At 45.9% G+C, this 25,027-nt stretch overlaps 1 protein-coding gene across 2 annotated transcripts in view; it reads right to left on the bottom strand.

Moving 5' to 3' along the window:
* Positions 1-8,659, bottom strand: part of LOC126530364 (macrophage mannose receptor 1-like) — a 74,041-nt gene extending 65,382 nt beyond the window's left edge. For both annotated transcript variants that reach the window (XM_055070293.2, XM_055070294.2), the window contains exon 1: positions 8,482-8,659. In XM_055070293.2, the coding sequence (XP_054926268.1) occupies positions 8,482-8,521 (40 nt within the window). In that variant the 5' untranslated portion in view covers positions 8,522-8,659. The remainder of the gene's footprint in view (positions 1-8,481) is intronic.
* Positions 8,660-25,027: the final 16,368 nt, after the last annotated feature.

The raw sequence follows: 25,027 nt of genomic DNA, 5'->3' as shown, positions 1-25,027 counted from the left end.
TGCTTGCAGTATTGTAAAGCGAATAAATAAAATACTACTTGGAAGCGCACGAGCTATGATTCACAAATCACAATAGTTGCGGTAATGTAATTAAGAAGTTAATTGGTGAATTTTCGTCGATTAGTTAAAGAATTTGGAGGACGCTTATGTTTCACCTTTAAAAGCGGAACACGATAGCTAGCATTCAAAGATCCCTGACCGCTTCCCACACTTACCGGCAACTGCAGCTTATGTAACCGTAATGTTTACCGGGAAACGCTAGCGCTGAACGCTATGCAAAAAGGTGAGCTCTCTGGTAGAAATGCGGCCTCTTGCGTGGGCATATCCCGGAGGTTGTGAAGAGGCGCGCCAAGAAAATTACATCATTTTCAGGTTTTTCATATTGTTTCGAACTTTCAAAATTTCAGCCTGAGAAGAATTATCATAAAAGGCGTACGCTGTCCGTGTTTTGTTTCATGACATCTCTCTCTCTATATATATATATATAATAAAAAGCCAACAACGCGGCTGCAACAGATTGCAACAAACTGCGCCAACGTCCTTTAACCGAAACCCCCTGTGAGATTGCATCTCACTAACATTTTCCCAGAGATTCCAAAATTGTGTTTTCTAATTCTATCAATCACATTATTTATTTATTTATTTACTTGACGTACCCTCAAGTGCCAAGGCATTATAGAGGGGAGTGGGGTACATGCGAAAAGCAATAACAGCGATTACTACGAATTTATATAACGCAAGCGACATGTGCAGTGGACGTAATCATTAAGAAATCAAATAACAAGAATACTATGACATTCAAATTATTTAAACCTAGCGATATCTGATCTGGACAAAAGGAAAATATGGCTCTACAGCGCTTGAACAAATACAACGCATGTGGCCACGGTCCCAGTTTAAAGAAAGCAATCAAGGTTCGGCGGAAAAGTGCGCTGTCTTCGACTGACACGATATCATCAGGAAGGTGGTTCCAGTCGTTCGTTGTATGTAGAATAAACGAATATGCAAACCTGGTTGTGTGACAAAAAGTGCCGGTTACTTTATGACGGTGATCAACTCGAGATGACAGCTAAGTAGGTGCTAGAATGAGCTCACTGCTAAGGATATGATGATGAAATGCTTTACGAAGTAGGCATAAACGAAAAGCCTTTCTGCGCAGTGATAAAGATGGTAGACACAACTTGCTTTTCATAAAAGGTATGCTAGAAGTACGATCGTAGTTTGAGTGAATGAAAGGAGTGGAATTATTCTGCACCATTTCAAGCGAATTAACAAGAGTAGCATTGTATGGGCCCCAAATAGTAGTAGCACATTGCAACTTAGATCGAACTAGTGTTTTATAGAATAAAAGTTTCATTGTTAAGAGGGATTCGCTAAAGTTTTGCCGCAAGTAGCTTAACATACAATTTGCGCTATTGATTATGGAGCCGATGTAACATTTGCAGGATAAGTCACATGATATAGTTACTCCTAAATATCTGTAGGATGAAAGTTGTTCTAGCTGGACGTGACTAAGCACATATGCAGGCTTACACACGTCGCGTCTTGTTAACAGTCATCAGCTAGCATTTCTTTGGGTTTAATTCCATGAGCCAGTTTTTGCACCATGGGGCGACGTTATTTAGATCAGTCTGTAGAATCTCCTGGTCCTTATCACGAATCTCATGATACAGTGCACAGTCATCGGCGTATAGGTGAATTGAAGATGACACACAATCGGGCTAGTCGTTAATGTATATTAAAAAAAGGTAATGGACCTGAAACAGAGCCCTGCGGAACTCCTGATGGCACGTTAATTAGGGGTGAATCATGACTGTTGACAAAAGATATTGTCGGCGATTGATTAGGAAGTATTCAAGTCAGGTAAGTACATTGTGGTCAAGGTTTAAAGAGAAAAGTTTCTGCATAAGTAGCACATGAGCAACCTTATCAAAAGCCTTTGAGAAGTCTAGAAAGGCGCAATCGATTCTGGAATTTTTGTCTAGTACAGAGTGCAAGCGGTGAGTGAAAAAAAGTAATTGAGTTTCACAAGAAAACGAACGCCTGAAGCCGTGTTGTGATGACGTAAAGAAAGATCTTGATTCCAAAAAGTAAAAGATATGACTGTACAATGCTTGCTCCATCAGTTTGCAAGATGTACTTGTTAGCGAAACGGGTCGACAATTTAATGGAGAATGTTTGTTACCTGATTTATGGAGAGTAACCCCCTTCCTAATCTTCCAATCAAAAGGAAGGATACCATGATCAAGTGACTGCTGGAAGAGTTTAGCCAAAGGCAAAGATGCATAATGTTTAGTTTGTTTTAGAAGTTTAGAGTTGATACTGTCAATTCCACAGGACGAAGAAAGCTTTAGTGAGTCGATTCGGTGTACTATTCCAGAGTGGTCGAACATGATTATGCACTCTGATACAAATCACAGCAGGGAGTACTTACACTCAAAACGAGTAAATTTATACAAGGTACCATTTAGTTCAGCAAGACCTGCGAGGCTTTCGCTGCGCTTATATTACTCATTCTTATCTTCTGGCGCCGCTCACACGTATGATAAAGACGAAAAGCAAACGCAACACTCCGGGAATTCGAGGGGCGTGCACTGTTGTGCGAGGAGATAGGCGGCCGATAACCTGCCTGCTACACCCGCCATACCTCCTCTATTGGAATGAGTGGGCGAGGGCTATAGTGAAACTGACAGTCGTTCTGGTCCGGAGCACCGTCGGTTGCCATTCGCTCCTCGAAAAAGCAGGACGTGTGTCGAGTGAGCTCCTTAACAACATTTTGCAACGTAGTGAACACAGTTTAAATCATGGATCCGGAAGCTCAAAGAGATGCGACCTAATGCTCGCGCCTTTATCTTCTCCTTTACAGCTAAATCACCACATAATTTATTTTTTGCCATAACATTTATAGAGGTTCTCTAGGCGTCCTCGTGCTGTCCTGCTATAGACGACGCATCCGTAATCCACGCGTTTAGGATTACAAATTTAAAGTGACCTTCGCGTGCCTGGTTGGTATCAGATGCCAAGGACCTGCATCTAGAGCAGCATGAAATACGGGGCACTATACTGACAAGGTTGAACTACGGCATTTTTTCGGCTTGAGCCTAGTAAATACTGCAACTACGCACAAATGAAATATTGCCGGTGCAGGCATCCCCCCTCCCCGTCTCCTCCTACTCCTAAGCGCATTTCGCCATATTTACTAAAAAAAAAGAACTTAGGCAGGAGTTCGCTTTCTGCAAGTGGTGCCGAAGGATTTCTAACAGAGCCGGTGCCTCCTCACTTTCGTAATGGAATGCGTCCGATAGTTCCCGGTGCGTCCTGTCCTTGCTCTTGCCTAATCTCGCGGAAACGTGGCCCCAGCTTGCACACTTGGTCATGCGCTGTTAAGAGGAAATTCCTATTGTCTTTGAGTATGTGTTTGCGCATTATCGAGCCACCCGTTTGGCGGCCTCCAACGCTTCAGCGGCCGGGCGTACTAACGTGCAAGCCACGGCCAAGTGCCGACAGCTACAGTTTTTACGCAGTTGTCAGGTTACGAAGCCATCAGTGCAAAGGGAGAGTGCGGCCGTCTGTTCTCCAAAGAGAACGCAATCTCCGTCAAAGCAACTAATACAATCGTATATTGTCGTGAGCGCTGTCTTCACGATGACATCGTATTGTGCTAGAATAAGCAACAGCATAACTAAAGGAGAACGCAGTGAGCAAAGCAACAAAGATACTGCTAAACGCGACTGCAACAGGTTGCAACATATCGCGTCAACATCCTGTAATCGAAACTCCTTCTGATACAGCATCTCACTAACTCCTTCCTAGAGCAGCCGAGGGTTCTCTGTTCTAATTCTATCGATCAGAATAGTAACATTATGCACGCAGATACAACTCCCAGCACGGAGCCATTGCCGTAAAGATCAGGAAATTTCTGCAAGATCCCATTTAGTTCAGCAAGGTGTGCGACGCTTTCGCAGCGCTTAGATAATTCCTTCTTATAACCTCACGCCGCCTACACGTATGATAAAGACGAGGTGCAAAAGCAGCGCTCCCATAATCTGAGGGTCGTGAGCAGCTCGAGGAGACAGGCAGCCGATAACGCGCCTGCTACTCCCGCCACAATTTCTCTGGTGTGGCTCAATAGGCTAGGGCTAATGCACTGTGAACTCCGTACGGTCGTTAAAGAGATCGTATTACCGCCTAGGTCGAAACAAGATGGTCGAATGTTTGAAGTCGTAGAGTTTCACACGAATAATCACAGGAGGGAAGGAGCACCGAGGTGGTTCAGCTATCACGTGAAACGTGGGTATACGTTACACCTATTCGTGTAAATCTTTGTGCTTGGTGGCCTCATAGTGCATTTGAAGAAATTGTTAAATGCTACGGTTCTGCATGCCAAAACCGCTATCTGATTACGAGGAACAGTGTAGCGGGGATCTTCGGACTACTTTTTACCACGCCAGGCGCGTGCACCCAATGCATCGAACACGAGCGTTTGTGCGCGGTACTGTTTCGTGCATGGCCACTCGAGGAACTGCGGTTGACTGGTTGGCACCTTAAAACCCCAGAATTTATTCTCATCTTGCGTTGCGGGTCTCCGTTATCGCGATTACACTGTCATATAAGCTCGCTTGGAGGATGCACCCTCTGTTTTCAACGGAAAGAACGTGAAATATCTGGGACTTCTTCCTAAAAAGCGTGCAAGTTATGCTGTGATTACGAGCTGGTTTATGTGCTGCAGGTCTGTGGCGTGCACTTCTGCTCTGAAGTGCTGCAGGTCGACGCTGGGCCCGTTCCTATATAGTCACTGATACCCTTGTCACACGGGCCGCCCTAACGACAGTTATACCCAACTGCAGTAACCTGACGTAACCACAGTTACCGTAAACCGTACTGCGGCACTGCTACACGCTTTCAGATGTAGCAGTAAGGACGATCACGTTGTTGTGAGGTAACCATACTTGTTTCACGGGTTTAACAATTTACCAACAATAGAAAGTAACTTTTCTTTGCCCGGAAATTGAACGGACGCACGGTAAATAATATCATTCACGGGTACGCCTTTTTTTTTCAGATTCTCAAGCTTCTGATGAACTTGCTTGACATTATACGAAACTTCCACCGCCGGCAGGCCGGAGTTGAGAGTCTCCACCATAAAGTTATATATGAGCGAGTTGCGTGCGTTTAACACAGAGCTGTTGTTCTGTCCTGCCAAATGCGTATCAAGGCCTCGGTAGTCGCTACAGGCCAGTTGACACATTTTCGGGAGGACGCTTCTCTGTGAGCCCAGCTGCAGGCGTCGGAGCTGGGGGCCGTCATTTTGTCAGTTACGGCTTTGAATGAGGTGGCCGACCTCAGCTTGTGAGAACCATAGTTAGCTGAATAACTACGGTTAGGTTTATCATGTGACCATGCAGGTGCAACTGCGGTTAGCGTACGAAACTTAGCTGCGGTTAGGCTATCCGTGTGACGAGAGTATCACACGCGGCAACGAGCATCAACCCTTAAAGAGCCGTGCAACAAACAAGAAATTTCAGGTCGAGGCTACCGAGTGGAGTTATCACCGTCCATCTCCCAGTGTACTTTGCAGGTGAAATAGCGCCGCCTCCGTCTATGTCTTAGGAAAAAATATATTCCTGCTCATAATAATGTAGAAGCCCGTTGTAGTGCTCCACATATACGGGGTGTCCCAGCTAACTTTAGCCGGAGTTTAAGAATACGCAAACGCCACGTAGCAAGACAGAACAAAGGCAATGTTGTATGCCGTCGCTTGGAGATACTCAAAATTTTTTTTCATTCCGCTTAATGACATAATTAGTTTAATAAGTAATCAACTTCTCAAATATTATAATTAGATGAAAAGTGTAAGTGAGAAAATTGCAGAGCGACATGAAGAACTCCCAATACAACTTTCTGTTGCTCATTGCGTGTTACATAAAAGTGCTTTTCCGAGCGTGAAAGAATCCCGCGAATGCTCGCAAAGTGCCTCGAGCGGCAAGTCGCGCGGCAATTTTGCGTACATTTTCGGGCTGCTTTCACGCTCGGAAAAACACTTTTTCACCTTTGTTCACACTCTTCGTTTCCCTTGCAGCTCACTCTCTTTCTCTGTCAGCGGTTTTCGAACGTAACCTAGAGCGTTCAGCACCCTCTAATAATCGGTACAATGCTGTATCGAATTAAACAAACGCTCATACACATAGATTGATGCGCAGATAAATTAGTGCCATCTCACTAAAATTATCCCTAAGCATGCCGTGACGTCGCCGCAGGTCGTTAAATCTTACCTGTAAGTCAGAAGCAAATGTTTTAAAACTTTGACATTACGATTGTCACTTCTCACGCGCGACTTACTGGTGGCACGCGAAATTATTTATTTATTTATTTTATTTTATTTTTAATTATTTACTTACTTTTAGTTAATAAAATGTCGATCCCCTCAGAAATCATAATAGGAATGGCATGTGTAATTTAAGGACATAACATGTGAATGGGTAAATATGTGATTACACGATACAGGCAGACAATAAGGATAGTTAAACAGTATGGTAAGTAGAAATAAATAATAATGTTACGCGGTAATCTTGAAAAGCGGTAAACAAAGTGGCAATAAACCATACGGCTCATTTTAGGTATCATTTCTTCCTTTAACGTATGATGCACTCCGCTGCGATTACGAAGACATTCTAGTTGCCACGACGCATTCATATCGGAAGCAGAGCGCTTTGCGTCAACTGCTTCTCATTTCCGCGAAACCAGCTGTCATGTTTAATCCATTTTATCATTAACTGAAGTACCCGTTAATTGGTCTTGTTGCTATTCATTACGCCGTATACCGGTTGCAATGAAAGTCCCAGCATAGTGAACATTTTACTTTTGCCTATTTCCCTTTATTGCCGTTCACCATAATTCGGGAAATATAAGAAAATCACAGGTGCTGCAGAAAGATGACTAATATTTACTCCCTTTCTTTCCTTTTGCCTTTCTTTTATGGAAAGCAATGCTTTCACGAGGTTCATTAATGACAACCCGACACGCGGTCACTGATAACCCATGCGATTACCAACGGAAGTAGCTAGATGCGCGGTGACAAATCTAACATGCGCGCATTAGCTGTAAAGAAAAGAGGCACTGAAATGAAACTTACTTTCATGGGCGTCACCGCGAGTGCATAGACACTTGCAACAATAGATGATTATTTTAATCTGTGAAATTCCAGCTGGCGACAAAATTAATATCGTTAATTATACAATGACGGCTTCGACACTTTGATCGTTTTGCAGTTCACGGGAAACGAGGTAATCGGTAATCTATTGTAAGGTTGGAACTTGTCTCTTTAAAATAATCGGGTAAACTAGGGCTTCAGGGCCAGCAAATGCCTTCTGGAACTTACTAATGGAAGAAAGGAGGTGATAGGAAAAATAGAAAATATTTGAACAAACAAAAACAACGTGGGATAGTTAAACAAAAAATGGAATTTAATGTAATCAGGTGTCTTACTAAAGGAAAGGGTCACATAAAAGAAAAAGCGAGGGATATATAGTGCATTTGCATGCGCCGGGAAAGTTTCTTTGAATTACTGATAATAGTTTATAACTGCAAGAAAGCGGTGTCAGAGTTATTGCATCGTATGCGAAGTTACACCGCTGCTTCCTGGTTCACTGTGAACAAATCGGTGTCCTGGCTTCGATAGAAACATGCACTAAAAGTAACTACCGCTATAGCGATAAGTAATAACCATCTCTGATTGTAACGGCTTTTTGAATGCGCAGACTTTGGCTGTTGAAAAAAAAAATGGCAGCCTGTAATCGCGATAGGGCACGCATCACGTGACGCGCATTTCAGCGGCACCTAAATGTTGACGTAATGACGAGAATTCAATCTTAAACGGGACATAACGACAGCCTGTACTGTTCTTATTACCAGTATCCTAGTATTTCGGTGTTACGAGTACTCCCATGTTAATATGGCATCCATTTCGAAAGTACCAAACCGTAAATAATCCTTACTGATTGTCCGGCAGCACAGACTAAACAGAGACGGGAAAAGGACAAACAGACGTCACCTCTTCCTCCTCAATCATTCGTTGAATGACGGATTGATCGGTTGAGTGATTCATTTACTGAGTTTAACACTCGAAAGGAAAATAGAGGCTACTAAAGCTTCACAGCTCTCCATCACGGAGAGACGAGCATGGCAAAAGAGTGTTTTTGCATTACACCGTTGTCAAACTGCGACATCCGCGGCAAGGAATGAAACTGGCGACCTGGTGATCAGCAACGGAACGCTTTATTCATTGATTCGCTTTGGCGGGGTAGCCCGTGTTCCGTCCTGACCGTTCAACGAGCAGTCATAAATCACACACACAAAAAAAATGCCTTTACGTTTTGCAGAACGTAATCTTAAACACAGGGATCGTTGGTTTGAGGGGAATATTACAAGGCCTTTCGTGGGGATTTAAAAAAAAGCATGCAAACAGTGCAAAGAATCACTCACCTACGAAGCAAAGCGTGATTACAATAAATGCGGCGTTCATAGTGGTTCCTACGGCGAAAAAAGAAACGTGCGGCCAAAAAGTTCTCCTGAATCCGTGAAGAACAGCGGCTTGCTTTCCGCGCTGTTCAGGCGGACTGGTCCCACTGTTGAAGCTGGCCGCACAGCTACAGCCCACGGGGCCAGTCGCCCCTGAAGGAATCCAATATCTCTGAGGACAAAGTGATAAGGAAAAACAATAGGCGGGCGATATGGGATACAGCTCGTTCGCATTCACTCAGTTTTGATAAGGCACCCTACAGCGATAAAAGCAGCCACGCGTTCTCAGGAATGAAGATTGGGTATGCGTGTCCCTCTACGATGCGTAGCATGTGACTTGCAAGGCCACGTGAGCATGAATGAGACGTCAGAGGCGTCATGTTGTTTGTATTGGCTTGTTTTTTGATTGATCGCCTGCGGCAATGCTTTCGCTTTTGCTTTAGGTAGCGTACGCAGCGACGCATCACCGGAATGGCGGGCGAACTGCCTGCTGGCTCGACTAAGCCAGAGTGCTCTAGAAATGCTATTCTTTAAAGCGATATCTGTAGAAAATTCATTAACGAAATTGTAGCAAGGTTTATTTATTGTATCCAGATACATCACGCGATAAAATAAAACATTTTAAAAAGCGCGAAAGCAGGATCGTAGAATATCAGGTCTATCGAAGCGTCGTGAATCAAAGAGTGACGCTGACAACTATTATTACTCTTATGGTGTACTGGAATAGGGCAGTGTGCCGTCCGGCGGCGAAAACGTGCCTCTTTTTGCGATGACGGACGAAGTTGCTGGAGCACGCCGGTCTACTGCAGCGCCATCTCTCGCTGCAGCTTGGAGTCATCGCTGCCAAGAGGAAAAATAACGGTGCAACACAGGGCCTCCGGGATGGGCAGTTATGGCTGTCGCGGAGGTCATGCATCTACGCACCGAACGCGCTAATTGCTTGCTGTCGTTTTTCCTGCCGCGTTCGCACATTCTTTAAGTGGACGGGAAGCGCTGGATTTCTAAATATCTGTGTGTGCGTGCACGTTTGTTTGTTTGTTTGTTTGTTTGTTTGTTTGTTTTCTCCCGCGAAGCCTGGCAACCTCCTTCCTGGCTGATTCAACATGAAAGGATTCCCATGCAACCAGCAGACACAGTACAGGTGCTCCTTCCGGGCTTCTTATCGTCGTGTGTTTTAACATACTCAAAACATATGCGTGCTTACCGAATGGAACGAGTAGACGAGTGTTCGTTTGTCTTCTGCAACCGAAACGCTGAGCAGACGATAAGGAACACTGCATGATCTGCGGTTGGAAATGTGCAAGCTCAAATTTAATTAAAATTAAATTATATGTAGGATTTCACGTGCCAGATAGATAGAATAAACTTTAATGTGCAACGGAAAAGGTGATCTACCCACCCCCCGACACGCAGGTCAGGGGGCGAGTGCCGCCGCCTCAGATGCAGGCTGAGAGGTCTTGGGTCCCAGCAGCCTCTTCAGCCAGTTGGACGAGCCGGAGCTGGAGCTCAGAGTCCGAGCTGCGCAGCAGGGTCTCCCAGGTGTCTCTACTACCTATTTTGTGCGTTCCCCCGGGAGATTACGGACATTCCCATATTATGTGGTCGAGGGTCCCTCTCGCCCCACAAAGATTACATTTATCGCTCCTGGCCTCGGGGAACATGTGGTTCGCCATAACCGGGTGCGGATATGTATAAGTTTGTAGTCGTCTCCCCGCGACTTCTTGTCTGTTGTTTAATTTTGGGTCTGGCGGGGATACCAGTCTACGAGCCAATCTATAATGCTGCGTGATCTCCCCATATTTTAGCATCTCGGCGGTAGAGATCTCGAGCCAGCTCGTGGGCCGCCTCGTTGCTGGGGACGGCTTCGTGCGCCGGAGTCCAAATTATTTGAATTTTTCTATCTAGCTTTCTCTGGCCGGGCCAAAACCACTTTCTGATCATGAGGCACGCCGCAGTGGAGGACTCCGGAAATTTCGACCAACTGGGGTTCTTTAACGTGCACCTAAATCTAAGTACACCGATATTTTCGCATTTCGCTCACATCGATATGCAGCCGCCGTGGCCGGGATTCGATCTCGCGACCTCGTGCTCAGCAGTCGAACACCATAGCCACTGAGCCACCACGGCGGGTGTGTGCAAGCTTAGGCGCCGTTATTGATGTACCCCAATAGTTTGTAGTGTTTATGTTTTGTGAATTATCTTAATTTCGATTGTTTTGAGAGCGTTTATTTTATAAATGCAGAAAGTTTTGCATAAGTTTCAATTTCGCGCGCCAGGCACGCCGGTCGATCGCAGCGCCCTACTCTTGGCGTCATCAGAGAATCGTCCCCAATTCTGCCATTGTTTTGCTGTACGGACGGCACACTGCCACAATCCAGTACACCATAATACTCTACTGGATAGCCCTAAGTGACATTTTTGAATACCAAAAGAAAAGTTAAAACAGCAAATAAACGTTGGCGGCTGTGGTGCTGCACTGCTAAGCAGGAAGTCGCGGGGGAAAATCCCGGCCGCGGCGGCCGCATTTCGACGGGAGGGGGGGGGGGGGGGGGGCAGGAATAAAGAACTGCCAGAGTCTCGTACATTAGGGGCACATTAAAGATCCCCTGGTGGTCAAAATTTATCCGGAGTCCTCCACTGTGGCGTGCCTCATAATCTAATCGTAAAACCGCAGAATTCGACTAAACGCTGCTTAGTATTCGTTGCGTATCACACGACGAACGGCTGAACACTCTGCAGATGCGGCTTGGCTGTCGTGTTAATGCTGGCTTGCGTCGTATTACTATTGGACCTAGAAGTAATGCACCCCGGTTTCCACGGCGAAAGGCATTTAACAGAAGCTACCCTAATTTTTGAAATATTCCATATCATATCTCTTTTTTTACGTTTACAAGGTTCTAACAGTGGCACACTTTCACAAACCTCTCACATGATGCGCGTACAAAGGTTATGAGCTACCGCTAACATTGTGTTTGAATTACTATCTACGGCCCACTACTCTAAGGAGCAGGCTTCAATATGTGGCTGCATTTAGCAGGCTAAGCTGGCATGATCTTCGCTCCCGTGCTGAAGTCGCCATTTGTCCCGGCTGAGAGAACTATGCAACAGATGCGTCAAGCAGGCAAGCTGTAACATTGAGATAGGAAGCACGTGAGTAGCAACAGGGTAGGAATATAAGCATTGGGCAAATTGAAATCAATTTATACGTCTAGATTTTTAAATTTTGTTGATACTCCAGTGGTATTTAATTTGGGGAATATAATCCTTATTTCTTCATTCCTGCATTTAATTCTGTTTTCTTTTACTTTGCTTTGTGCATTGCTAAGTGCGTTTGACGTCAGATTTTCTACTAATTCCTCGAGTTTACACTGCTGGAGTCTTCAACAAATATTCAAGTAGCTCTAGTGTACGTTCTTATCACTCACACTGTAACTAAGATCTCATCAATAGCTATGCCTGAGGGGCCTCCTCATTTACATGAATACATAAAATACCCTGACGCTTAAAAAGCTTGATTATGAGTGAAAAATAAACAGAAAGAAGAGACTAGTTCGTATAATGGAGCAGACGTGTTGCTTTCTGAAATTTATTATGTGTCGCTAAGTATAGACGAAAAAATTACAGCATTCAACTATGTAATAGCAGTCCCTAGCATAAGTTTAGGCCAGACATATTAACAGTAGATTCGCCTACGGAATGTGGAGGAGAATGAAAGCATGAATTTCATCAGTGTAACAATAAACACGCAAGCAGGGACAGACAGAGGACAGAATAACTAGACAAACGACAAATGGATTACTTCAAGAAAAGGGAAAGTATGTCTACACAGGGCCAAGAACCTAACAGAGGGCCAAGAACCTAACTGTGGCTTTATCACATGCAGTTTGTCATTTATTTCTGCGTTCCACACCGTTGCCAGTGGTTTCGCAGTTTCTTTCGTATGTAAGGTTTCAGATCTGTGAGAGGCACCGAAGCAGTAGTATTAATAGCAGGGGATGCAATTGACGTGGTAAGGTAAGTCGGTAAGTAGGGTAAGTCTAGGTAAGTCGACGACTTAGATTAACTTGACGCGAGCAGTTTGAGTCAGAAGTGGCTCGTAGACAACCGAAAAAGGCAACGAAAGGCAAAGTATGTCAAGAAAAGGCAAAGTATGTCTACACAAGAAATACCAATCAAAGAAATGCAGATACTTCACATATGCCCGGTGAAAACAGGCAGCATAAACTTATTCGGGGATAAGGTCACAGTTTTCGTACCGGCAGCGTCTACGCATTCTGGTACCCGTAGTACGCCTTATAAACTTCTCTTTGAACCGCTTGAGGATGCCATTGTCGAACACGAATTGCTGCAAAATCTTATGTGCATCCACACCTTAGGTAATGGTAAGCTAGATGAACCCCTGGAACTTGCGTTTTTACAGCTGCCCACAGGAAAAGGCATTAGGAAACAATAGTTTACTGCAAGATTTGCACCATTCCCCTTTGTTTCACATAAAGGAACTGCTTTTCTGCATGGCACGCTCAACTGTTTGGGCTTGTAGTAGCATTTTCGTAGCGCAAATAGTTTCAAGAAAGTTCGCGCACGATTACGGTACTTCCTAAAGCGAAATTTGGGCGCATCCCTGCACGTGTTTTCATTTCACGATATATTGGCTGGCGCGGGCAATCTGTCTCGCGCGGCACGTTTCAAACGGAACGAAGTGCGACGCGACTGCCTCGCTAATCCGGCCATCGCGAGAGCGAGATCGTGGGTGACGCGCAGGCGCATTGCACAGCAGCCGGTGCCGACGGACCGACAAGACGATGCGCGCTTCCCTAGCGCTATCATAGAATAAAGAGCCAACTTTAGAGAAGGGAAACTGTACCTTCTGCAGTGGTTCGAAAATAAGCAGCGGCAGTACATGCAAATTACTTAGGTGGACACCAGATGACGCTGCTCAATCCGGAAGCGGAAGTGCACTTTTTTTTAAAGCGATATCCAACAATGGCCGTTTTTTGCAGGTCGCGTACGCGGGTACGCGCCGTGCTTACCCTGCCGGCTATGCGGCGTGCCTCAATGCCGTGTCTGCCGCGTAGCTGGTGCGTTCTAATTGCCAGGAGACCAAAGAGCCTCCACTGACGCCCGTACAAACAAGCCACAAGTGAGTGAACAGAACGTGCGACTTTATTGGAAGGAGACAAGCAGTGTACATTCTCGTGCAATAGCAGAAATAAAATTTGCATGTCGAGATACGCTGGAATCATTGACGGGAGCTCGTAAACGGCTCACCGTCGTCATCGCACATGGCGGTCTGCTAACGAGCGACAACCAGCGGCGCAAGCAGATTGGACAGAGTGTCCCACCTGTTCGCAGCGTCAGTCGCCGTTAAAGATGAGCAACTTTCATTGCGAAGCAATTGGGTGAGGCAGGCATCTGCTGCCACAGCAACATGGACTACCCGGCATTTTAGCGTTAACTCCTTTCCAACCTGCACGTGTCTTTTCTTTCGGGGACCGCTAATGTGTGGCTCACATTTGGTGACCCACTTTTTATATGGACAAGTCCTTTTCGCAGGCATCACCTTCGGCAGCCATTTTTGCGGGCCTTTCCACCCATACGGCTATCAACTTCATACACTTCGAACCATGTGATCACGTATGCTGGCCTCCGTTCATGCCTAATCGCGGCCGAGAAAGGCCAGAGGCACAATTTGCCCATGGCTGCAGCAGGAAAGAGCGAATGCGGAGCACGGATCACGGTGCGTGTAAATTGGGAGTTTACGTCGCTGTGCAGACTGCAGGAGCAAATGTTTAATTCGAGAGACTGCTTCCCAATGCAACTGACCAGGCCGCCACATCCGAGAAGCATAACATGGCGACCGTAACCAAGTGAGATAACCGCGAAATTAAACAGCAATCAATCACCACATAAGGTTCAGACAATACATTATATATTGGCTACGAACCATAAGGCAACAGTGAGCATTCACATACACGGGTCTCTTAGGGTACATTCAGCAGCCTACCTACAGGCGTAGTGCTTGCCTTCGTCGCACGTGGTGGTCAGGTTAACGAGCGACAACCAGCAGCGGAAACAGATTGGACAGAGTATGCCACCTGTTTGCAGCGACAGTCGCCGTTAAAAATGCGCAACTTGCATTGCGAAGCAATCGGGTGACGCAGGTATCTGCTGATGTAGCCTACACAGCGACATGGACCCCGTATTTTAGCCGTTCACTCTTTTCCAACCTGCACTTTCTTTTTCTTTCAGGGGCCGCTAATGTGTGGCTCACACTTGGTGTCTCACATTGTCTCAATATGGACAAGTCGCTTTCATGGGCATCGCCTTCAGCAGCTACTTTTGCGGGCCTTTCCAACCATGTGGCGATCAACTTCATATACTTCGAACCGTGTAAGCACATATGCTGGTCTCCGTTCTGAGCAAATCATGGCCGAGGTAGGCAACAAGCACAATTTGCCCATTGCTGCAGCAGGAAAGAACGAACGAAGAGCATCAGTTACAGTGCGTGTATACTGTTGCTGTGTAGGAGCAGATGCTTACCTCGAGAGACTGCTTACCAACGCAACTGACCAGGCCCCCAGATCCGAGAAACGTAACACGGCTACCACAACCAAGTGGGACAGTAAAAGCAGATTCTGCAATCAATCACTTCAGTGTAGCTTGTGCAATGACCCAGGCTATCGAGGAAGAAGAGCAATCATCAACGAGACTAGGAATATGGAAAATGAGAAAGCTTGCATTCAAGAGAGAAGCCACTCTGCTTTGCAAGCATTGAAGGCTAAAAATATCAAGAAAAGTAAAAATTGGAGGACGCTTAAGCTTCACCTTCAAGAGTGGAACGCGATAGTGTTATCGCACCCCGTTCGCACCGCCTACTCAAACACGCTACGCCAGCGAAACGTCGCGATCGGCACAGATAGCCGGGTCCCGACGCGCCATGAAGGCGGACGTGATCATGGGGCGAGTGGCGCGCCACGTGTCGGGGCAGCGCCGTACATTGCGAGGAGGGGGTCTTCTGTGTTTGCCTCAAGGTGGCTCTGCGTGTTCGCAGAGTGCAGAAGAAATGTAGCGGAAACGTACTTCGCTGCTCGTGAAACTGCGACTTCTGTAAGTTACATGGTAATAATTAGCGATATACACCGCAGTATAACTTTATAAGGCACGTTTCTAAGCCAACACCGCATTCACTAGAGGCAATTTTCTCCCGTTTTGAAGGAACGAGCCCATGGCTGAGTGGTAGCGTCTCCGTCTCACACTCCAGAGACTCTGGTTCGATTCCCACCAGCTCATCTTGCAAGATGTTTTTATTTATGAAGTGCCTTCTGGGATTTATCGCTCACGGCCAACGCCGCCGACGACACCGGCTTTTTTGCGACACGAGCTCCTTCACGCTGTCGCGTTAAAATGGTGCATAGCACAAGGTGGGTAGGTTAATGCAAGAGACATGCCGATGCGGCATCAGCTATTTCAGGAGAGGAATTGTGCATGATAGCATACACTAGAAGATACTGCTGCAGATATGGCATGCTACCAGACAGTTACTGGTATTAAGTATCAGCGAAGAATCGGTTGACCTTTATGTTTGGATGAGGATGAATGATCCCTAACGAGAATGGGCAATGAAAAAGCTTGCATTTATAGAAAAAAATTACACTTGGCACACATGGAATTGACTTAGCGAAGAAGCTGATTAAGGGCAAAACGGAACTCTTTTGGCCAGCGTCGTCGGTGCTTGGTCAGAAGTTGTAGGTGCATCTGAAGACGAAGAATTTCTAGAAAGTACTTTTTGAGTTACCTGGATGACTCGCCCAAATGTCTGTGCTGGTGGAATGATGCTTGAAGCTCTTTTCAGTCTTGACACAGTCCTCTGCAGACTTGATATCCTAATTCTTCTCTTTGCGCTTCTTTGTTCATTGTGTAATAGCATTGCAAATTCTGCTCCAGCCCCTTCCTGTTGGTGTAGATGGGCTCTCCTGTGATGACCAAGATGTGCTTGGCATAGACTCTGTTGGGGCAGAACAGCGACACATGAGATACAGCACAGATTAGCCAAACTCATGCAGCGTTTTCTTTTATGTTCGAACCAATTATACTGAACCATAAATTTGAGAAAAAAAACATGTATCTCAAGACTAGCAGGCCAATACAGCATATGTCAAGCATCCTTTATTTCTGAGCCGGGTGCTGTTTACCTTGTAGTAGCAGCCAAAGTCCACACAATGGCCTTGTAGCAGACAGCAGCTTGTGTTTAGTGCGTGGAGTGTGTTGCTTTATACTGGTGCCTTCCTTATTACTGCATGTCTGGAAGAAAAATTTTGATTACATCAGAAATTGAAGAAGCAAAACTTTGCAATATGATATCCTAAAAGGTGTGACATATATATTGTAATGGCTTGCGACTAAAGAACACATGCAAATGTACACTGTTTGTTCTAGGGTGCTTAAGCAGCATGTTAAATAAATATTGCTATTGTCCATAATATTGATGTCTGCCTGACTACAATGCATGTCAACAGCTGAAGTATTATTAAAATCACAAATGAGAACATTTGTGCGCTCATTTATAGACTAGAAGAGATCACACTGCTGGTTCCACAAGCAAATGCATGAAAGTCATGAAGCTATTGGAACTGACGCATTATTTTTCTGCACGAACGTGATGCACCTCTTCACTACTGCAAGAATAAATGCTCTGCGGTAAACCAAACTGAACAGCAAGAACATTTGGAACCAACAAGTACGAAATATGTGTGAATTATCATGCTTGCCAACTGTTCAATACATTAAATTCTGTACTTTCACTTTACTTTACCAAATAATTATTCGGTTTTGTGGACGAAAGAAGTTGCCGGCGGACTCGAGAAACAGTTTTATATGTATATTGATAAGGCTACTCAGTCACCTATGGCCACGGCTACAATAAGATGAAAAACGCGACGCGCATTCCGACATCGCTCTCTTTCTTTCCTGATTGTGTGTGTATAACGACAGCCTCGCAAGTAAAAGTTTATATAGGAAACAGCAACGGAGGATGCCGACTGCCCATATGTAATGCAAGATCTAGTTAGTCAACGTGTCACCGCCTGTAAGTTATTGAGACGAATATTATATAACGATTCAAGCAGCGGTGTTAAACGACTCACCGTTATTGCCGTTGTCAGCCGCAGCAGAATCCAGCTTCCGTTTCGATGCAGCCGTGTTCCGAATGGCTCACGACCGAAACCTAGCTTTCGGGCTTACATGTCCGCTTGCAAACACGTCACTTCACCGCAAGTTCAATAACGCGAGACATCGAAGCTCAATGAAATAGTTTTAGCAACAAAGAAGCAACCAGTCTAAGTGTACAAACGAATGAATCCGTGCCGCCGTGCACTCGAAAATACCGGTAAAAATTTCAAATCCAGGCCAGAGGACATGTGAAACATCGATGATGCTGAACGCTATTTGCGTTTATAGTGACAAAGCAACGATAAGCTTACTAATAAATATTGCAATATCTCATTAGCAATAATTATTTTGCCCTCTTTCTTATGTAATAAAATGCTTCGGTAATTGTAAGAGAAAGATTGTAAAATAAAATTGCGCTTATTACAGCGCCTCAAGCGGGAAATATTGGAACTAACGTAAGCATCCCGAAGTGATTCTACTATGATGATTTTATTAGAAGCGCCACGAGGTCGATTTTTTTCGCCCTCTGTGGCCATTTGTTGAACTTGAGAGTGTGCTACACCTGGCGCCATCTCGTAGCCATTGTCGCAGCAACACGCTTTTCTTCTCGCGCTTTCGCCTTTTACCGTCCACCGCTCTCTGCCTGAGAGAGAAAGAGTGTGTGATTGCGAAGAGGAAGAGGCGCTATTTTCTGCAGCCGTTTAGGAAGCCCGACTCAGCGCCTTGGTGAAGGAGAGGGGAAGATGGTAGCGACACTCTCCTCCTCCGCCTTCACCCCTCCTCTTTTCTCCTCTCTTTCACGCTCCCTCCTCGACCGTGGTGCCGCCTACGCTGCTAGAGCGTAGCAATGGCGCCAACACGCGTTCCTCGTTACTCCGAAGACGCTTCTCGAGCAAAAATGGCGCTGATGCACGGCACGAGGGCCCACGTGATGCTATTAGGCCAATAGCATCGCGGCGTCTGCCTCGGCCAGAGCGCGCAAGGCGAAGGCGGCTTTCTTTAAAGCGTAGCACCACTTTACGAAATTTAAGGGGCTTTAGGTTCCTCTGCACGCTTCTCTCCACTTTACTCCGCGCGTCTTTCATCCCCTGCTGCGCTCCGCGTTCGCTTTCATTTTTCGCTGGGCTCGTTCTCTCGGTTACGCCGCCGCCACCGCCGCCGCCGCCGCCTGCCTCAGGGAAAGAGCTGCTCTCTAAAAAGATTTCTTCGCAGATAGTGCCGATTACATAATGAGACATAGTGTATGTTAAAACAATGTTTTGCATCTTTTTTCTTTTAAGATTCTATCGTGGCTTATAAAATGTTGTTCAATTTTATGCTACGGTCCTGTTTCTGGCAATTTATATTTTTTGATGAGGTAAATATCGTTAACGAAAGTTGTTTGCCTCTGAAGCTGATTTATTCTGCTTTGCGTTCATGTATTGCATCAAATTTTGAGTGCGGAGGTTTCCTACAAACTCTATTGTGCTCAAAAGGGCCTTTCTTGTAGGTTACACTAGATATTACTTCAGAAAAACATCTCCCCATATCTCCCCACGACAGGGAAGAAGTTAAGGCAGTATTACGTTGTCCCTATGTAGGTTTTAACGATTCGGTGTTGCTGTAGGAGCTGTGATATTATTTACGTAGTCTGCTGTGAGACTGTTTACGTAGCTGTCGCTGGGCCGTGAACTTGTAGACCACTTAAAGAGCTTACAACTATTGCAAAATAAAATTCGGGTCACTGCGATCGTTACGCCTGCAGCTCCCTTTTATTGCCATTGCAATTACATGGACATTCCAGGCGAATTCACGCTACCGCCGTGACGTTCCGTTTTATAAAAAAGTTTCTTTTTTCAACAAAAGGCGATACGAAAACAGTCACAATGACGGCAACATTCCACCAGGACGATAACATATACAAAATACGAAGCATTGTATACACGGCACGTTCTCAACGTAGTGTCTGAGTCCTCACTCACTAGCATTTAACCCCGTAGACCCACTAAAACGCAGTTACACATAAGGTAATTGTCACTTTACACAAAATGATGTTCATTATACGACAGTAGCTTAGAGCAGAGCCTCTCAAGAAGTGGAAACAGAGCGCGGCTACGATGTCCCACGGCAACTGCTTCACACCGGTTACGCCATAGACAAAAGGCCCCCGCAGCAATTAAAAGCCGCGCGAAGCGCTCACGTGAGCAGCGATCAGTTGTAGTAAAGCGGTTAACTCCAAGGCCACGGAAACCAGCATGTACGGCCCTTCAAAGTATGCTAGCAACGACGCATTACAGCAGCGCATGCTTGTTGGATTCTTGAAGAGGGCGATTGGGGCACAGCAAAAATGGGACTATGCCTCACTGCTCTCGTCTGTCGCGGATTGGAAGCACTTGCCACCCTAGACGCCAGATGAACTCGTGTAGATGGGCAGGCAGAAATGACGCCGTTATCGCACTCCCCGTGCGCGGCGCGCTGGGGAAACTAGAGGAAGCAGTAACGCTGCATTCACAACACGGTTTTCGAGAACGTCTAAATCATGACATACCCCTTCCACGTGGCGATAAAATGCCACGGCCGTAGAGTAAAATGCAGGTTCGTTTCACGCTTGTGACCCGCCATTTAAATGTGCGCCTTTTAGCATGCAACAAATTTTCGTGCCAAGGAAATAGCTGGTGAGTTTACGCGTGGGACACTGATCATGCTGTAGCAGACGGAGTACAAATGGAAGAGCAAGTAGCCGGTAACAGACAGACAGGGACGGGAACGCGAACGCACAGCGAAAGCGTGGTTACACAGCGCCGCGCGCCAGAGCAGTTCTGTGCTGCCCGCCCAGACGAAGGAACCAAGAAGGGATTGCAACGACCTAGTAAACCGTAATGGCGACTGTACAACGTGACAAACGTACCAAACTCGGCCGCACAATTCAGACTGTGCTAAGCACCTCTTTTCTAATAACGGTAAATAATACCTATTGAACATCCTGAAAGGAACACAGCAAGAGCGGGAACTCCCATAGCTCCCAGCGGCCCAATTGACTGCTGCGCACCAAGCCGTCGGCGTTGATACCTGAACCCCACTTCCGGTTTCGGTTTTGTGCGCGCGCGTTTTGAATACTAGCTGCTACGCGTCTTACCGGTTGCGCTTTTTTTTTTCTACAACTCAACCGAGCGGTCTTCGTGGGAAATCATCTTATTATTAAGTAAGATTGATTGAGAATGATCGTTACAAGCCTCCATTGGATATGTACCACGTGCAATTTCATAAACACGCAAGACGCCTTGTGAAATGAGGAAACGTTTGGTTCATTCTGTATAAATGCTCGTTGCGGGCTTTTTGTGATTTCATCCAACGTTGTGGCGCCAGGTAAACAGCAGTAGTTCCCGTAGGAAGCTCCACCAGACGACGTCAGCTAAAAAAGAATTAAATTACAAGCAAGTGTCATTTTGCTATTAACATGTAAGAATAATGCGTTTATAGGCGAAGTGTGAGAAAGTGGTGAATGGGCGACATTACAAACAAAAGCAGTGTGTAGAAAATACCCAGCTCATCCCAAACATCACCGTACATACCACGAAAACATTCTACTTCCAAGTATTCCCCTCTTCCCGGGCCTTACTTCCTGCACTTTAATAGCACGAATACACGGGCTACAGCGCGTTTCCAGAACTTGGCTACAACCGACGCGATAGTATGCTACGAACACACAGAGGTGGCCACAACAGGTTCCCTACCAGACCATGCTGGACGCTCGCTGATTTCCTTCTACTCGCACTGAACACAAATGCGGGTGCTGTTCAGAAGACAGAATTTTCGAGTTAGTTCCTGGCGTTTGAACTTCTTGGCGTTATCTTTTGCGCGCTCTGCCGGCGCAAGCAACATACTCCCGTGTTATCACTCTTGGCAATCACTCGTTGCCTTTTCGACCGAAAGAAGGTTTAAGTTATTGCGGGGCCATAAAACTTCTCGCAGCAAGATTTAGTACAGGCCTAACTAATTTTGTCATCATGGCCGAGCTGCTTTTCGCTGGGTCACAACAGGCGCGGTGAGGGTGCCTCAAAATGATCCCAAAATGCACTGAAATTCATTACAGTCATGTTGAGGGTCAGAGAAAGTGTCACGAACTTCTTCCAGTAAGATTCAGTACACGCGAAAGGAACTACGCCACACAGCCGAGCTGCTTTTCGCTAACTACGTCACAAGGCCACGCGCGACTACTGCGCTTGAAAATCACCGCAAAAAGTAATGAAATTAGTTACAATAATGTTGACGGTCAGACAAAGCGCCAAAACTTGTCGCAGTAACATTCAGTACACGCGAAACTGCGTCACAGTACCCTGTGCGACTAGGGTGCCCAAAAACTACCCAAATAAGTTAAAATAATATTGTAGCTCATATAAAGCGTCGCAAATATCACCCAGTACAACACATTAATTCAAATAAGTGCGCCACGACGGCGACGCTGTTTTTCGTTAACTGCGTCACAAATCTAGCTGATAGGTGCCGTGTCGTAAGCCTAATTGCTTAAAATGCGTCGCAGACTGTCGAACAAAATTTCTGACCTGGCCTCCACAATACATTTCATGAGCTGGCTGAAGCCCAACTCATAGCGCAGAGGAGTCGATTGGCGCAAACGACAGTCGGCAGAGCTCTCCTTCAAAGAATCGGCCTTGGAGAATGCATACAAATATATCAAAATGTGAAAGGTCTACCCTGCCAAATTAGAGCTTTGTATGGGGTTTTACCAATACCACAAAACATGGATCCGACATTACACGCAGGAAGGAGAAAAGCTAGAGCAGAATACATCGACAAAACTACAAAATACTTGGACACTGCACGGTTCACGGATGCTTCACCATATCGGGCCAACGCAAAGAACATGGTGGCAGTTGTCGTAAACCTTAAAGGTAAAATCACGGCCTGTGGTTCGGTTTCCCGAGCAACCATTTTAGAAGCCGAAGAGATAGCCATCGCCTTAGCTATAAGAGAAGGCATAGAGCGCAATGCTCCACTAACAATAGTCACAGATTCTCAGGCCGCATGTAGGAACTATCAGAGGGGACAAATCGGCGCGAACGCACGCCGAATACTTACCGAAATCAACAGAGACCTTGACATCAGGTATACCCAAACGATAACATGGGCCCCGGGACACGAGGGTGTTACTGGGAACCTCCATGCAGATGAGGCGGCTCGAGGTTTTCACTAATTGCCGAGCTGCCCATGGCAACATCGTGGAGGACCCGACACCCATCGATCCAAATTATAAAGCGATCTTGCAACACTACAGGGAATTCAAAAGGCTCTATCCAGCCCCGCATAGGAACCTTTCAGCCGTGGACTCAGCGACGTTACGCCGGCTCCAAACGCACACATACATAAACCTACATAAATTGCACATATACTACCCAACAGCATACAAGGACATATGCCCGTGGTGTGGGAGCACACCAACGCTCTACCACATCACATGGGAGTGCACAGCTCACACAGAAGAACAAGAAGATATTAACACGAGAGCGAGGTGGAAGGCATTGCTATCCAGCTCCGCCCTCGGGGATCAGCTCAGGCTCGTCCGGAGGGCAGAAAGGATGGCGAGGGCCAGCGTTGCCTTGAAATAGGGGCACGACCACACGGCGTTACCTCGTTTTAGGGGCAACGAAGTTCTTTCTACTAATAAAGTTTTGTTCTTCTTCTTCTTCTTGCCGTGTAGTTCAATAGTGCAGTGGTGCCGTGTCGAAGTTCAGAATGAACACGAGAATTCGCCGGGAGCCCACCAAATCAGGCTAAATCCAAAAATAGAAAAACAGGCAGACAATTGACCGAACAGGCCAACGCTCAGATGCGCGGCCTGTCTCTCTCGCTTCGGTGGTGTGTCTGACGAATGACACATGCATCTGGCTCGTCATTCGCCGATTCGCCTGTCGCTAGGCAACGGAAGCAAGCCGCAAAGTTAAATTTATACGCAGATATTTTTACTTTTGCCGCGAAAGAATATAAAAAATAATTTCTGTTAATGTCATTCGGCATTTTTTTTTCGATGCTCGCGCCAGCAAAGGGTCGGCGTTAATACTATAGCGTGATGTATTTCCTGTTGCCACTTTTCGCCGAGTTTCCCCTCTTGTTATATTTCTTTCTCTATTATTTCGCCTTCATCTTCAAGAATTAAGAGCCACACAGAGTCCGAAATGCCATGATATATGTAAGCAAGGCTTCAAATACGAATAGAATAGCTCCTTTAAAGACGAAAAAGGGACTTAGGCTGACAAGGAAATTTATTCACCCGTAGGTACGCTTACAACTGTGGTATGAACGAAAAGTACAATATAAGGTACATCACACGTAATACATCATACTTGATGTAAACAAAACATATTAACAAATGAAATAATAAATGGTGTCTGCTTGACTCTGGCTTTGCCACACATAACAACAGCAACAACAAAACTCATTACCGCATCCACGGAAAAGCATTATTGTCAGCCTCGAATTTATGAAAGGTACCCGGGGCACATACAGATACAGTCTGAACTCAGGCAACAGAATTGAGCATTATTCTGGCTGTAGAAAGACTTTGCCTCGGGAGAAGGTTATGTACCGCGTAGACCAGCGGCGAAGAAACTCGGCTTCACCGAGTTCGAACAACTGTTCTTCGAGATGACCCCATACTATCACCCGTAGTTTTCGCATTCTGGGGTACATTGCACTATTTGACTGCCGAGATCGTTCTGCGATGTTGCGGAAGCACCACAAAACGTAGCTAGTGCTGTAGTAGACGAAACTCGCAAAGCGATCTCGGCGCTGTGGAGGTCGTACGATGGATATTCCTAACATTCTTGCAACTAGCTTCCAGAAGGTACGTGCTACAACGCAGTCCTTTACGACATGCGCGTTGGTCTCTGTTTTTGCGCAATATATGCATTTATCGTTCGCTACCATATGCCAGCGTTCAAGCCTGTCTCTTGTAGGTAGAATGCCCCACTGATGTTGCCAATGAAAATCTTTCACTTGACAGGGCAAATCAGGTGAAAGCACGGCTGTCCATGTTTGTGTAGTAGCTGTCCGTGGAGGTACAGCTGACTCACACAACATATCACAAAGCCTGGAAACTGGTGTCGCACGCCACTTTGTAATTCTTAGTTGTACAAGTTGGCTTTGCAAGCGCGCAGCCGCCGCATATTGCGGTGCTGGCGTTACCGCCGTCGGAAGCAAGTTGTCTGTACTCTGCGGCATAAGCGTTCGACGGTAATGGCCCAGCCAATAAAGGAGCAGTGGCTTACCAGGGTACTCATCATCATCAAGTAGATCACATGTACTCTTAGTGCACAACAGCCTACTGAATGTAACTATATACGGCAAG

This window comes from Dermacentor andersoni, chromosome 5, assembly GCF_023375885.2.
Source record: "Dermacentor andersoni chromosome 5, qqDerAnde1_hic_scaffold, whole genome shotgun sequence".
NCBI classification, from domain to species: domain Eukaryota; kingdom Metazoa; phylum Arthropoda; class Arachnida; order Ixodida; family Ixodidae; genus Dermacentor; species Dermacentor andersoni.
The sequence above is the reverse complement of the archived record's forward strand: the minus strand, read 5'-3'. Positions and strand labels throughout refer to the sequence as shown.